Source organism: Dermacentor andersoni, chromosome 5, assembly GCF_023375885.2.
Source record: "Dermacentor andersoni chromosome 5, qqDerAnde1_hic_scaffold, whole genome shotgun sequence".
Classification (NCBI taxonomy): Eukaryota; Metazoa; Arthropoda; class Arachnida; order Ixodida; family Ixodidae; genus Dermacentor; species Dermacentor andersoni.
In genome coordinates, this window is record NC_092818.1 from 82,073,360 (window position 1) to 82,090,200 (window position 16,841).

Genomic DNA, 16,841 nt, shown 5'->3' on the forward strand with positions numbered 1-16,841 from the left:
CTGTAAAACGTGCGGGATAGCGAAAAGCTACGGGTAGGGCCATACAGCGAACATAAAATTGTAACTATGTTGTAGCTCCCCTGATATCTCGTTGGTCTCACTTTTTTGGCGGTGCCATGTTTTGGTTTCGATTGTAAGTCAACCCCCCCCCCCATTTCAGATTTTCAAACAATAAAAAAAAAAGGTCGACTTAAAGTCGTGTAAATACGGTGGTCTTCTGCCGTCTTTGACTGCGCTTCCCTTCTCTTGGTACCCATTCTGTCACCCTAATGGTCCAACGGTTACCTATTCTGCGCATTACATGACCTGCCCAGTGCCATTTCTTTGTCTTAATGTTAATTAGAATATCATCTATGCCCATTTGCTCTCGGATGCAAACCGCTCTCTTTCTGTCTCTTAAAGTTATGCCGAGCATTCCTCGTTCCATCGCTCTTTGCGCGGTCCTTAACTTGTTCTCAAGCTTCTTTGTCAGTCTCCAAGTCTCTGGCCCATATGTCAGCACAAGTGAAACGCACAGATTGTAGAACTTCCTTTTCGATTATAACGGTAAGCTTCCAGTCAGGAACTCACGATGTCTACCGTATGCGATCCAACCTATTCTTATTCTTCTGTGAATTTCCTTCTCATGGTCAGGGTTCCCTGTGATTAGTTGATCTAGGTAAACATACTCTTTCATAGACTCTAGAGGCTGACTTGCGATCCTTAACACTCTTGTTCCCTTGCCTGGTTGTTCATCTTTGTCTTCAATTCATATTAATCTTCAATCCCACTCTTACCCTCTCCCTTTTAAGGCCCTCAATCATTTGTTCTAACTCGTCTGCAGTGTCGCTGAATAGAACAATCTCATCGGCAAAGCGAAGGTTGCCGAGATATTCGCCGTCGATTGTTACTCCTAAGCCTTCCCAGTTTAATAGCTTGAATACTTCTTCCAAGTACGCAGTGAATAACATTGGAAAGATTGTGCCTCTCTGTATGACCCCTTTCTTTATAGGTATCCTTCTGCTTTTCTTGCGCAGAATTAAGGTAGCTGCAGAACCTCTGTAGATATTTTCCAAGGAATTTACGTAAGCGTTCTGTGCTCCTTGATTGTGTAATGCCGCTATGACTGTTGGTATCTCTACTGAATCAAATGCCTTTTCGTAATCTATGAAAGCACTATAGAGAGGCTTATTATAATCTGCGGATTTCTCGATTACCTGATTAATGACCTGGATGTGATCCATTGTAGAGCATCCCTTGCTGAAGCCAGCATGTTCCCTTGGTTGACTAAAGTCCAGTGTTGCTCTTATTCTATTGGAGATTATTTTGGTAAATATTTTATATAAAACTGGGAGTAAGCTAATGGGCCTATAATTTTTCAATTTTTTAACGTCTCCCTTTTTGTGGATTAGTATAACGTTTGCATTCTTCTAATTTTCTGCGACCCTTGCAGTCGATATGCACTTCATATAAAGAGCCGCCAGTTTTCCAAGCATTATGTCTCCTCCATCTTTGATTAAATCGACTGTTATTCCATCTTCTCCTGCCGCTCTTCCTCGTTTCATGTCTTGCAAGGCCCTTTTAACTTCCTAGCTAGCTATAGAAGGAGTCTCTGCAACCTATTCATTGCTGCTTCGAATGAAGGTATTGTGGCTCCTCTGGGAACTGTACAGGTCAGTATAGAATTCTTCCGCTGCTGTTACTATACCTTTGAGATTGCTAATGATATTACTCTGCTTATCTTTCAGTGAATATGTACATCTTGGTTTGTCCTATGCAAAGTTCCCTTCTCACTGATTTCAGGCTGCATCCATTTTTTACGGCTTCTTCAGTCTTTCTCACGTTATAATTTCAAGTATCACTTATTTTCGTCTTGTTGATCAGTTATGACAGTTCCAGAAATTCTATCTTATCTCTTGTGTTGGACACTTTCATTTGTTGTCGTTTCTTTATTAGGTCCTTTGTTACTTGAGAGAGCTTACCTACTGGTTGCCTTGGTGCCTTGCTTCCCACTTCAATTGCTGCCTCTGAAGCCAGCCTCGTTACGGTTTCATTCATTACCTTTATGTCATTATTATCATCATCATCTCTCTGTTCTAAGGCTGCATATTTATTTGCAAGTACCAGCCTAAATATGTCTGCTTTTACCCTTACGCCCCCTAAGTTGACCTGTTTCTTCTTGGCCAATTTTGCTCTTTGTCTGTCCAAATTCAGGTGAATCCTAGCCCTCACTAACTTATGCAGGGTGTCTACCAACCGGGAAAACCGGGAATTCTCAGGGATTTCGAGTAGTCTGGAAAAACTCAGGGAGAACTCAGGGAATTTGTGCCTCTATCAGGGAAAATTAGCTATAATTTTGTTGAAAGGGTCGAAAGTCGTGGTAATGCTGGCTCGAGTCACAGGCAGGAATCGTAATGAATCGTATTTGACGCCCCGTCGTCGGCTGGAGGAGTTGCCAGTGTACATTCAACGACCGAGTTTCCGGATTTCCGATAATTTGGACGGCTTTGCGGCACCACCACATACCCCATAGACTCAATGTATCAGAACGCCTGAAATTTCGGACGCAAGAACTTTTCGCCGTACGATTTTCCGGACATTTTGCCCTGACCACAGGTCCGAAACGGCATTACTCAAAGCCGCCACCGCTGCCATTTTGATTACCTCGCCGCCTCGAATCGGCGCTCTCGCACGCAGATCCTCTGGCAGCCGTAGCCACCACTGCTACAACGCTAGGCCTAGCTGCTTCGACGTTCGCTGTGAAGCTTCTTGCCGTTGGGTGCCGCATTTTTTTTTTAAAGAATTCGCTACTGTCAGCAGTGGCATGGACTCCACCTTTGTGGTCCTCGTGATTGGCTTAGAAGCTTGGAAAGCATGGTGCGTTGCATAATGCCGGTTCCCGAAAGTCAGCTTCGCCTCTGTACAGAAATGTTACTTGGTGAAGCATACGCAGAAGTATTGCAGTAAAGCATAACAAGCGTGGGAAAGGGCTATTTCCACGGGACACAGTATGTATTCTTAATTATACACGCGTGCACCCGGTATTTCCTGTCACAGTACGAGCACTAATATGCCTAATATGTGTACCGACAGGCCTGTAGAGCGTTTTCGAATGTGCCTGTGGCGGATTGAGCCCTTAACCCTTTCGCTGTCGGACCATTCTGGCCGTGACGCACCCCCAGTGTCGGCTTGGTTTCAGGGAATGAGCATAACAGGGAATGAACATAGCAATTTATTTTTGATTATGATTGGTATACAAATAACGTAGTCAATGCTATATGCACATTTCAGTGTTCTGCAGCTGCTGTTAGTAAACATCATCATCATCATCAGCCTGACTATAAGATCCGTTCAACATACGAATCTGACGATGCGGAACCCTCTTCCTCGCATGCGACTCTGTCCGAGTCCGAATCCGAGCTCGGCTCGTATTCTAAATCTGAATTGAGCCTCCGCACCAAGGAGCAGACGAAGGTCCCGCGCGCTCAGCCATCCGAAAGTAACCGCGGGCTGGGAGGATGCGCTTTCAGTCGCCCGCACAACGGAGAGAAATGGGACGTTGCGTGATCAAGAAGACAGAGGGAGATGGAAAAAGGCTAAACAAAGTTTGAAGGGCTTTACGTTTACTGCTGCAAGTCGGAAGCGAGGGTTCGGCGAGAGAGCGGAAGCAGCAATCGAGTTACTCTTTTCGGAGAGGCAACGGCACGTGCGCCTGAACTTGATGCGGTGTAGCAGACACACCAACAGAAGAAAAATAAAAACCTTCAAACCAGCGGAGATGGCAAAACAACCCTTGAACCCATAACAACACGCGCGCAACGCATGATCCAGCGAACGCGGAGCCACCGCGCCACTCAGCAAAGAGAAAGTGGGGAGTGGCAGTCGCACCGTACTCTTCAATACATGGGTAAACACAGGTCGGGGAGAATATACGAACTTGTAGAAAGAGTCAACAGATGGCGTGGCCAATTCAGGAGCGCCAGCTTTGCGCTTAGGCGCGAAATTTTGAACGCACGATAGAGAACGTACCGGTACGTCAGTGACACCGTGGGGGGGAAGCGCAATGACGTACCGGTACGTCCGTGACAGCGAAAGGGTTAAGGGCAGTAAATGACATGCATTTATTTTTTCCAACTGGCCGACTTTTCGGGCGTTTTCGCGGCCCCTAGGGAGTTCGAAAAATCGGACGTGAGCTGTGCAACTTACCAAGAAGATGCTTCAAATGGTCCGTGGGGCAAACGAGTGGCGGAAGGAGGACAAGAACAGAAAGTACCTACGCACTGGGGAATGAACAGGAAAGGAGGCGTGCTGCTGCCATTTTGAGCTCAAAAAACAAAGTGTTGGTTGATGCCGAGATGCAGGTGTCCCTCATCCAAACCAAAATAAACTCTTTAAAGCAGTGAAACACAAAACTAAGGCGTCGTGCGCGGGCTGAGAGTATGTCAGGACAGTTGAGGTCGACTTACGAGGTGTTGAGAGAGAATCTCAATTGTGACAAAATTCGGGCCTCGTACCACTGAGCTTACTATCACTTGATAGAAATAGGTCATATTCGAAAATATTTACTTCTGTATGGATCTCCTTTTTATTTGTATTTGAGAATGTCTGACTCAATTTGCAATTTTTTTAGAAGACATGTTATTTGCTGTGAATTTTACTAACCCCTCCATTCTATTCTTTTTTTGAATAACATAAACACTACTCCTTAGTATTCAAGTTGGATTAAAGCGTTTTTTTACATCTTTTTTCATATGCTTACTAGAAAGTGACAGCATCGGGCGATATGCTTTCAGTCCATCTTGACATAAAACATAGTTCTTCATCACTCAGGGAATTTTGCAATGGCACTCAGGGAAAACCTGGAAAACTCAGGGAATTTGGAAATTTCAACTTGGTAGACACCCTGTTGTGATCACTGCACTTTACCCTACCTATCACTTCTACATCCTGCACTATGCTGGGATCGGCAAAAAGTATGAAATGAATTTCATTTCTTGTTTCACCATTAAGGTTTCGTTTCGCATTAAGGCATGATGAAGCAATTTGTGTCGTGCCGGACTGACAGCTGTTACTTATGTGTCGCGGGCGCAGAACCTGTGCTGAAGGGCAGCTACGGCCGAGCATTCCTGCCGGGCCAGCCGGACCCGTACTCTGTTTTGCCCTTTGGTGATCGGGCCCCTCCTCCCTCAGCCCCTTCCTCTGCCGTCACACCCTCCCCGACCCCGCTCCGGGGCTTCTACAACCAGGAGTTCTCCATGCATACCAGAGGTAGGGCAGCTTCCGTTTGGCTGAAGTCAGCTGATCAGTTACGACCACTCCATCCCCTCCAGGTGTGCATTCTCGCTAACTGTACTCTCTTGTTTCCTTTCTTTTTCTTCAGTAACTTCCGGTGGCGCGGACTCCAATAGGTGCCGGTAAGTTGCAGTTTGCCTTGGTTTTACGTGGAAGCATTAAGAAACATGGCTGTCTCTTAGCAATTAGGCTTTGCATAAGCACGTTTCATTTGTCACACCAGAGGTGTTACAGAGGTTAGCTCAGCTCTTGTACAAGTTGAGCTGTATTTAGGAGGTACCGTATCAAAGTCAGCTGTTGAAACAGGTTCACCATTGTCATGGCGCACCCACTTTTGCAAAATGTGGTGCAGTGGTGGCACGCTTACTGACTAAGAGAAAGGGAAGCCTGCAATGCAAAGTATCCTGGGCACGAATTTTGGGACGCAGCCTCATGAAGGAGCATTCTTTTCTCCGTCTTGGCTGTTTTCTAAGCACCAGGCTTTCACTTGGCAGAAAACCTTAGCTTTATATTTAAACAAGCGCACCCAAATTAAACCCATAATTCTAAAGAGACCGTAGGACCCTGGCTGCAGGAGAAATCATGCATCTTATAAGTGATAACCTCTGGGCCTACAGGTGTGCTTTCAGTTCACATGGTTGTCGCCCAGACGCAGCAATATGTTGGGCAGTATGCCGTAGTGCATCATCGAAGGACCAGAATGCTGCGGCCACACTGGACATCTGTAGGCTTTGTGTTCGTGTCAGCAGCTTAATAAGGTCCTCCCTCTCTGCTTGCAGTGAGGCAGACAGTCCCGACACAATCGTGGGCGCCTCGTCTCCAGAGTGTGCCATGTTCGAGGCTCCCTTCCAGTTCCGTAGCCTGCAACTCGTCGACGAGGACAGCAACGACTCTGCCAGATCCCTTCCTTCGCCCACGGTGCCCATTGTCGCGCCCATTCCTGTAAAAGGTGAGGGGTCACTAGTGTTCCTGCCCTGTGCTGTACACACGACAATTGTCTCAGTCAGCTGTGACAAATGTGCTCATTGGCACATGCATATATATATATTCCCCTATATTATCTTGCATTTGAAGCCAAAAAGTGGCTTGATGCGGAAATGTGTGTATTCAAATGGAGTACTTGAATCTCGACTGACCGCAGTCGTTTCTGTGTTTGCAGTCATTGTTAAGGTGCCCTGAAGCACATTGCTGTTGACTAGTTTTATAGGAAAGTGTGGACTCAAGGTTAGCAAACTGGAAGCTAACGTAGAGAGGAGTTTTGGTGTGGCATGTACGCAGTACTGTAAATGCCGTTCCTTGCTTACACTAAAGGTTCCTTAAGGGGGGACACGGGTCATAAAAACTGAAAATCGAAAAAAAGAAAGTCAATTTTTGGGGAATTACTTGTTTCGGCATCCTTAATGCTTAATCTACACCGTATCAAAACGATTTGCCCAAAAACACACCCTTAAGGGGGGAGGAGGGGATCAGAATTAACTTTTTTGTTTCTTGACAGAAAGGGCTGAAATTTGGCACACACACTGCACATTGCAATTAAGAGACAAATCTAAAATTTCATTAGGATATCTTAATTAGTTTTTGTTTTATAAGAATTTATAAGTTCCTTGCTTGTGGAAAGCCTGGCACAGTAACGAAACATGATAGGGAGCTGGGAATACTTTGCATGTTTGCCCAGATGTCTAATCTACATCAAGACAGTGTTCGATTTTTTTTTTAGTACGCTAATAATTTTTTGCTCAACATAACATGCACATGACTGTACTTCACTGCATGGAGCCACGTAGTAATTGTGAAATAATTAAATAATTGAAAGATAAAGAAACATTTCAGGACTGTCTTTAAGTGCAGCACAGCTTGTGGATCACAGCAAAACAAACTGGGCCAAAATCGGTCCAGCCATTGTTGTGCTACGCTTTCCACGAGCGAGGTGATTGGCAAAAAAATGCAATTGAGAAAACTGGCTGCAAAGTTTTAAAAGCACTGCAAATTTATTAAAAAGCACCAGGGCTGTAATATTTTGAATCATTGCTGTCAGGCATCTTCTTACACCTTTGCCTCATTGTTTGGTGGGCTTTGGATGCCTTCTTCAGGCGTTCTTTATCCTTTTCTTGCGCCGTCTGGAGTAGTGCATGACCACCATTTTCACTGCCAGACCGAGCCTGGTATCACACTGCACACCCACAGAACGCTGTTGGCATCTTGGGCACAGAGTTTTAGCGATCAGAGTTCATCGCGGAAACAGGCATAATAATGAATTCAGTCACTAGGGGCCGAAATTTGTTCTTGGCATTGCTGCTTCCGCTCAGTCGCGGACACTGCGCGAAGGGAGTCGCGAACACTGCATGCCTGCGCTTCTGCAGTCACCGCTGACACAAAACGCGGCTCGAAGCGCGTCTGAATCGTGCGACGATTCATCTGGTGAGCCTTGAGTCACCATACAGTATGTAGCTCGTCGACGGTTGAAGCTTACTCGCAGGCTGCGTGTCCCTGTCGCACGATGCATCGGAAACACACACAGTCTCTGCCGGCGATGGAGACCTTCGACCCGCGTCGCCTCCAACAACGCGATCTCGGTTGCCGACTCGCGCGGCCGTACGCACAGGTGCGAGAGCCTCCGTTGGCACGTCTTCCGGTGGCTTGGTTATCAGTGTCGATGTCACAGGGCGATTGTCGGTGTCGCTGCTGGAATCGCACGGTGCAAGATAACGCGGCACGTTATTCGCTTGTTCAGTCGGGTTCTCCGCTTCCCCCGCTGGCCGCCGCCTTTTTCTCGCCGTAGGAGGCTCGCGCTTCCGTTTTCCGAAGGCATGCTTCATTTAAAAGTTCTTTTCGAATGAGCGACGATCCATCACTGACCTGGGAGCTTTCATAAATCCGAATTCTGCAAGTGTCAAACGAAGAACGACGCCGGCGTGGTTTTCAAAGCAGACAACTGCGGTCCGCTGTGGTTGCCAGCTTGCCCGCGGCTGCAGCAGCAACCAATGGCGAGACGCCTTTCAGTACGGCAACCAATCGGAGGCCCGCTTTCATTGCAGGGCCCGTGTGACCGCCTCTAGCAGACCCGCGCTTCTTTTGTGTTTGTGTGTTTGTTACAAGATGGCGACGACCGAAGAATTCAGAAACGGAATGGCGAAACTTCGAGCTTTCGAACGATACCAAGATGGTGGCGTTCGGTGGCGGGAAAGACGAGTTAGGGCTCCGCGAACTGCGGTGATTTTACGCGATTTAAAGCTGTTTTCTCGCCCTACGCACTGATAAATTAATTTTTTTCGGGCACTTTTAGCGCGTTTTCAGTCAAACCATTTTGATACAATGTAGATTAGGCATTGCAGATACTGAAACGCGTCGTTGCCAAAAATCGATCTTTTTTGCGATTTTCGCGATCTGATCCCCGCGTCCCTCCTTAAGTGTCAGAAAAAATTATTTTGTCAGCATGGACCGCGTGAAACGACCCCAGAATCACGCAAAAGCACTGGAGTTCACAGAACTATTTCTCATCTTTCCCACTGCTGAGCGCCGCCATCTCGACATCGTTCAAAAGCTCAAAGTTCCGCCTTTCAGTTCCTCGCATCCTCGCCAACAATGGCCGCATAGAAAAAGCGAAAACGTAAAACAATCGGGGGCCGGTCTGATGAAGCTCACGATGCATGTGGCCCTCCTATTGGCTCAGCGTGCCAGCAGGCTAAAAGGCCCCTTCTGATTGGCGGTTGCTATGGCAGCTAGGCCTAGCAGACGAGCTCGTCTACTAGGTTATTTGAAAAACAGCTGATATGCTGTTTTTTTTGTTCATCGTATTGTGAATGTAAGCGGCAAATTGACCCTCTCTCTAAAAAAAAAGAGAGAGAGAGAGAAGTTTGCAACTGAACATGTGTCCATGAAAAGCAAAGCGCAAGCCGTCTCTACTTCCTACAGCAAGAAAGGGGAGGCGGTTACCCCAAAGTTCAGACGAGCCGACAAAATCGCTCCGGAGATAAGTCACTGCATAGCGCAACCTCGTAACGAATCGGCAATAATGCAGCAGCGAAGCTAACCATTGCTTTCTGTCCCCGCGTGTAGGTTTACTTTGGAGACTGCAGAAGATGTGCCAAAGCCTATTCCCGTGCCTCTCGCGCATACGCGGGTTATACGTGCACCTAAGGTCTACGTCAGCGGAATAATTTTGCATGTTTAATTATATTCTAATTATTATTTCCCGCTTTTGAAGCTTCAGATTCATATTTTCCCAGTTTTTTTAGTTTTGTTTTTCTCAAGTATAGCTTCTTTAAAGTCTCAAATTTTGGGATCAGCACTGTGTTCTTTCTACTCATTCAATTCTCATCATTCTTTTTTTCCCTGAATGCATGCGAGTCAAGGGAGTGCACAAAAACTGTGACACAGTGTCTAGGACACTTAAATATTTATTTTGAAATCCTGTAGAAATCACCAACAAGAATTCACATTCTTAAACCTGCAGCTTTAGAATTTCAGTATCCCCCCTTAAGCACATGTAGACTGCTTGCGTCTGCTACTTCTAAGACTTCACATTACAGTAGGACCTCGTTGATGCCTTCCCGTTATGTACATTTTCCTGGCGCCAACGTTCACAATCGTCAATACAAATAATGACCCAGTAGAGCTACGCTAATTTTTTAACGGCTCATTCGTTCCCAGAAAAAAAGAAAAATGTTTCGGCACCAATGTTCACTTCGTTGCCAAACTGCAATCGTATGACACATTTTCCGGCTGCTAGGTCCCATGTGAACAAGAAAATGTGCGAGGTGCGCGCGATCGAGAACGGTATATAGCTGCCCACTGTGGCAGCCCCACCGCAGTACTTGTCCACCCGTCTCACATGAAAATGCCAGCGCGCAGTCAGTTTGTCATTTCGGTACCAGCAAATCTTCTCTGGGGTCGTCGCACGCGGCATTCACAGCTATCACTGCCAATCGTATAGCGGTAAGCGGCTTTGCCTATCTGTTTCACAGCATGTCGTGTTGTCGCAAGTGTAGCGTACGCTTTTAATAGGCAATAACTAAAACGCGGCTCCATTCCTTGCTGCACGCTGCGATCGTATACATTTTCTGGCTGCCAGATCCCAAGTGAACAAGAAAGGGCATGAGGCGCGCGCGATTGCGAACAGTATATAGCTACCCGTCTCGTGTGAAAACAATGGCGCATGCAGTTTCTTATACCGGTACCAGCAAATCTCCGCCCGGGTCATCGCACGCTGCATTCACAGCTATCACCTCCAAACATATTGCGATAAGCATCTTCACCTATCTGTTTTACAGCGCGTGGTGCATAGTGCCATTGGTAGTGTACTGCACGCATTTAGTAGGCAATAATCCAAACGCGCTGCCATACCCTTCAGCAGGTGGTGCAATGTGGGCATCACGTTTAGCTTCGGTGGCATCTGGCGTCGCCCAACAGCTTGATTTCAGTTCGGTTTCCCGTCGCCCTCTTAAAATACCACGCAACATGAAAACAACAATATGGAATGTTGGCGTCTCATGTTGCAACGATCCTCTTGACGCTTCGCATTACGTAGATGTCAACAATAGTTTAGTCTGTAAAATTTTTTTTAGTTACTTTGGATCGTACATTTTCCCGGTTAGTACGTTTTTCTCGTGGTTTCTTTCCAAAATGTGTGAACGAGGTTCTACTGCACTTATAAAATCGCATAATTGTTGGGTGCGTGCTCTGCCAACTTCTGTTTTTCTCTTTGTTTTCTTCACCAGCCATACCTCCTCCACAACCACCACCTCCTGCTCCCTTGAAAATCCTGATGGACGAGAAGGTGCGTGCATCACAGTCTTCTTTTTCGTAGATTTGTGGCTACAAGGTTGGTTAGTGGTTTGTGCAAGCATGGAAACGTGGGAGCAGGGGGTTGGAAGCCGACTTTTTCAAAAATGTGCCTTGTAAGCACAATATTTTTTTTAAGTTCATAACACTAGGATTATGAAAGGTAAGGCAACAATAAAATTGGATTTGTACTATTCAAAAATGTAGTCTATTCTTATGTAGCTTTTGTGTGTAAAAAAAAAAAAAAAGAAGTTACATAGTGCCTTGCGCTAGCCTCTCCCATGTTAACCTGTCACAGTAATTATTGTGCATAACTTTATTTTGCTTTGCCCTTAAGTTACCGTAGAGTCCACTTAATTAAGAGAAGATGTAGCTCTCAACATTTGTCTTCGTCAGTGGTATGTTCTGCGTGTTCACCAGATTTTCTTCAATTAAAGACAGCATGAAAGGACATTATAGATCTTTTCATTTACCAGAAGCTGTGGCACTGAGCCTGTAGGTAACTAATGCCCATGGAAGGGTTCAATGCGTTAGTGAAGGTGTCTCATCAGAGTTAATCATAAAGGAGTATACTTTATAAAGATGGAGGCAGGTGTAGTTGATCAATGAAGTTTCTTGGCGTAACTGCTAGATTGCTCATTATGGCATCGCGGCATAAATAGCTGTGGTCTCAAAATCTGGAGCGGGAGCTTGAATGACATTCAATGTCTATGGCATTTAGCTGCCGAGCATGATTTGGCAGGCTGAATGCGTTGCAATGGCGGCCATGTTCTAATGTAGGCACAACGTAGAAACACTCGACTACCAAGCTTTCGTTGCATGTTAAAGAACCCCAGGTGGTTGTTGTAATTCATCTGGAGTCTTCCACTACTGTGCCTCTTGTAGTGCCTGTGTTGCTTTTTCCTGTGAAGGCTCAGTGATTAATCACCCAGCTGTCAAGGAGTCACCAGAAGATCCAGCCTTTGCATGCTGGGGCTTGACCACCTAAGACTTCTCCATAAGCTTGTGAGTGCCGGTGCGTCATCTCCTGTCGACTGTGGTTATGGCGTGTTGTGGAGCATGAAGCTGCGTGTCTGATTCCTGAATGTGGAGGTCACATTCTTATGGGGGAGGAATGCAAAAACATTTGTGTACCGTGCTTTGGGTGCACGTTAAATAACCTCAGGTGGTCAAAATGAATTTGAAGCCCTCCACTACGGCATCCCGTATAGCCCACTGTGTGGTCTTAGGATGTTCAACACCTCAGTGTAATTTAATTTAACATCATGTGTTTGGCATTCCAGGACAAGGAAAACACCTTCCCGGGCGACAAGCTGGGGCTCTGTCGCGGGCGGGGCCTGCCTGGAGCATTTGGCGGTGGGCCCCCTCCTGTCCCTCTGCGCGAATCTGGAAACGTGTCCGTGACGCTAACACTGACTTCGGAGGCAGCTGGCGACATCCAGGGGCTACTCTGCTCACTCGCCAAGCTGCTACAGGTGGAGCCACCGTCGTCCTATGACATCATTGAGCGCACCACCACGCCACCCAGCCAGAAGCTGGGGCTCTACAAACACAGTGAGTCTGATCTATGAGGTTTCTGTGGGGCCAATTTTAACCTTTCTCCATGACTGCTGCCTGTTGAGATTAGCTGCATCTCCAAATGTGTGTGGCACAGGAACATCACGAGGGATTGATTAGATGCGGCATTGGTTGCAGTGCCCACTTTTGGTTTCGTTTGCCATCAGAAGTAGGTCCAGCAAGACCATCACTCGTAGTGTGATGTACGATTCTTCGTTTCTGCCCTACCATCTGTATGATTGAAATACGCTGCAGCAAGCTGCACGATGTCATCTTGTGTGGAATTTGTTGTATTGTCATGTTCATGTATGGCTTTGCAAAAAGGCAGCCAAGCAACTAAATGTGTGAAACAACGTCCACTACTGTTTCTTCTTTTATTGCGATAGAAATCATGTGGACACTACAGGCCCATTTTTGCAGTCGGTGTCGGCGTGATGTTCCATATAAAGTCCATGGGCGATAACACCATTACCGCGTGTTGTATACTGTATGTATGAGTGAAAGCATGCCAGGGAAGCCGACGATCATGGCTCAGTCTGGCATGCATGAAGGAAAAAAGTGGAGAGTAAATGTGCCGTTTTCCATCACATGAATGGGAGGGAGGGAAGGGGGGCGGCATTGTGCTCCGACAGCAGCTGCGCATTTCTCGACCGAGCCCAAGGGGAATTGACAATCGTGGCTCAATCTCGCATGCCATATATGGAGGAAAGTGGAGGCAGCATGGGAGAGAGGGGGTGCCGGCTTCGACTCGGCCAACGAGTGCATACCGTATTTACTTGCAATAATGGTCACACTTGCGTAATGATCGCACCCCTGAATATTGTCATCAAAATTCTTTTTTTTCCCTTTCCCGTGTAATGATCGCACTCCGAGCTTGCCACAGCGTTAGGTTGTGTGCCCAGTTTAGCTAATGGTGATCGCACTTACCATCTGTCGAATGCTGTCGAATGCTGCGCGAATGACTCTTCAAAACATACCAAGTGGTCTGCACGCACCGAACATTCTTAAGCAGATGCCCCATTTCATTCCTTTTATCACTTTCCGTACTTCCATTAAAAGAAAGCGACAACCAAACTTGTCTTGCCTTTATTATTTGTAGGCTTTGTAATGGTTGTGGTCAACAACAAAAAAGGCGCTTTTCGATTCTTCTTGTCTGCACTCGTGGGCATGCAACAAATCGCGAGTGGCAACGATAATAGCCATATTTACTCTGATACGTTAGAAGTGTACCCTATTCATACGCAGGCGTTTGTAACACAGATAAGATATTCGCCCACCTATGGCAGAATTGTGCTGCATTAAGATAGTGAAGACAGATGTCGCAGTTTCCGCATCGTGCCCGCCATGGGTATCTGTCACTGGCAGCTAAGCACGCCCATCTCTGTTTCTGTCCTCTCAAAGTGGTAATGGCTATGTTATTGCCGCAAACTTGCCGATAGTAACAATATTATTCATTACTGATACGTAATAAACTGTTTCAATGCGCATAATGTACTCATGAGAAGAAAAAAAATTGTGTTCGGCACGTTGGGCTTGCTCCGCCGGCCGCCATATTTGTTTTGGTGTCCCGGACTGTTACAGCGGCAGCCGCCTATTTGTTGACCTGTTAAATTAACATCCCGCAGCAAATGCGGGATGAAAAAAAGAAAGTTTTCTTTTCGTGGGAAATTTAACCCGCGTAATGATCACACCCCTGAATTTGCGTCAATTTTTCTTGACAAAAACGTGCCATCATTATGCTAATAAATACAGTACTTTATACCCTATCTTGAAAGGGATCTGCAGACGGGTCATACCTTTGTATGTGCTGTGTTTTCGCCGTTCTTGCCTTGAAGCGATAGATACACAAAGGTCACTTTGCTCGCTGCTCGTGCTGCGCTTGCTCACATCAGCGTTTTGACAGAGAGTGTCCGCACTCATCGAGTTTGGTGTGTTCATGTTTGCTTGTGCACGCTGACACCATGCTTGTTAATTCAGTAAGTAAGCGAATGTCTCCAAGTTTATACAGCCGATAAAACTACCATCCTTACTCCGCATAGCTGTCTTCTAATTTGCTATCACAATCAATGCTTCGCCTTTCGGCCGAAACTGTGACTATTTCATTATGTGATTGCTGCTTCTGTCTATTGCCAAAGTTTTTAAGGTCGTGATTTATTCCTTTCTTTCGTTGCACTGCATCTAACATCATGATATCGGCTCACGATCAAGGACTAGCCAGTGGGGTTTTGCTTTTGTTTAGCTACAAGTAGCTGGGCATGCTAATCGCTGCCATGTGCTACCCCATTGCAGATAACAAACATGTGACGTCAGTGGAGGAAGCGGAGTACTTGGTGGACGGGAGGCAGCGCTTTTGCCGACATTGTGAGATCATGGTCTCTAAGACTGGTATGGTCAAGAAGCAGGCGTCAGAACTTAATCTTGAGTCGGGAGTGCCCAAGGAGGACGGGGTAAGTACTGTGCTTATTTCCTTGTGACATTTGATATCATTAAGACCCTCAATTTGGGCTGGTCGGTGTGGATTCATGGCGACAAACAAAACTTGGTGCTAAGACAAAGAAAGGAGTGTATGAGAGCACAGACCAAGCTATATGTGAACTAACAGACTTTTTTTTTTTTTACTAGAAAGCACAAAGGTGCATGTGTCAGCCAGGAATCGCTAACCTTACATAATACTGAATATGTTAACATCGATAATTCACTGTAGTTGGCTTGTGCTGTTCGACACTCAATCATGTGACTCTATTGGCCTTTTCACTGCGGTATGGTTTGTTTTTGTTTTCTGTTTTACTTTTCTTTTGCTTCTATATGTGTACGTATTCTCAGTAGATACGAATAAAATTTTAGTTGTAAGAACAGCTCTCGTGTCATGTCATGCACACCATTCTTTTTCCTTTGTCTGTGCACTGAGTGTCACTTGTTACCATGTTTCATATTGTATTCACTTTAAATACAGTAATACCTCGTTAACTCGAACTGGCACATCTCGAAAAATCGGCTAAGTCGAAATTTTCCGCGGCACCGAACCATTTCCTATAAGTCCCATGTATTTGTTGCCCTTTATCTCAATGTATTTTTGGGCCAAAGTGCCGATATTTCGAAATCTTTATTGAGAGTGGAACGAAAATTCCACCACCAGACCGTTTCACAAGATTTGCGCAATGCTGCTGCGCCTACCACAAAGCCTATGCTTTCCCCAAAAGTGAAGTTGGAGCCTAGCGGCATATCAACTATGTCAAGCAACCCTGTGGCACATCATGTGACGCGGCACAGATTTTTCATTGGCTGTGAGGAGCAGCAACTTAGCGCAAGTGCGGCGAGCATGGCGCCACTCAAGTGGTGCAAGTCGCTAGAAAGATGCTAGAAAGGAAGGTAGCCCTAATTAAGGAAGTCAAGAAAGGAGGCCGAACAAAATCGAGCGTCGCTCAAGAATTCGGCATCCCTTTGCCTACGCTTTCGACGGTGCTCAAAAACAAAGAGAAGGTGCTCGATGGATACCAACAGAGCTCCTCTAGCCAGCAGAAGCAGACGTCGAAGTGGCGTTGATGGTGTGGCTGCGAAATGCCAGAGCGGCCAACCTTCCCGCCACTGCAACATTAATGATGGAGAAGGCAGTTGCTTTGGCCTTGCAAATGGGCTGCACAGGCTTCAGCTGCAGCAGTGGCTGGTTTGACCGCTTCAAAAAAATAAGAACAGTGTGTTGTCTGAGTCCGTGCACAGCGAGAGCAGCACTGTCGACACAGCTACTGCGGACAGTTGGCACAGCAGCCGGCTTGCCAAGTTGCAAAAGAGTTATGCCTCTAGAGACATCTTTAACCTCAACGAGGCGGCGCTCTTTGATAACATGTTGCCGAGCTGCACTTTCGCACTAAAGGGTGTAACGCGTTGTGTTAGGTGTAACGTGTTAGGAGCAAAGCAGCAGAAGCACAGAGTAATGGTCCTTTTTGGAGCCAATGCAACAGGGGATGAAAAGCTGCCTTTACCGATAATTACTGCGAAATAAGGTTGAGTGCAGCGGTGGGGAAGGTTGGCTCTTGTGAAGCGTCGAGCAGCTAGGAGACACCTTCCTAGGCCTGAGTGCAACCGCAAAGCAGACCAGCATCATGCAGTTTTTTTTCTGCTAAATAAAATGGCAGCAAGCTTTCAAACCTTTACAAAAAGCAAGATTTGAAGCTGCTGTCGAAGAAGTCGGGATTTTTTTGGAAAGAACGCGATTTTTCACGGCAGTTTGCGCA

General features: G+C 46.2%; 1 protein-coding gene across 6 annotated transcripts in view; it reads left to right on the plus strand.

Annotated features, from left to right (window-relative positions):
* Window positions 1-16,841, plus strand: part of LOC126530817 (uncharacterized) — a 230,873-nt gene that overhangs the window by 174,343 nt on the left and 39,689 nt on the right. For all 6 annotated transcript variants that reach the window (XM_050178103.3, XM_050178108.3, XM_050178109.3 and 3 more), the window contains 6 exons: window positions 5,071-5,247; window positions 5,360-5,393; window positions 6,051-6,220; window positions 10,989-11,047; window positions 12,336-12,606; window positions 14,899-15,056. In XM_050178103.3, coding sequence (XP_050034060.1) covers window positions 5,071-5,247; window positions 5,360-5,393; window positions 6,051-6,220; window positions 10,989-11,047; window positions 12,336-12,606; window positions 14,899-15,056 — 869 coding nt within the window. The remainder of the gene's footprint in view (window positions 1-5,070; window positions 5,248-5,359; window positions 5,394-6,050; window positions 6,221-10,988; window positions 11,048-12,335; window positions 12,607-14,898; window positions 15,057-16,841) is intronic.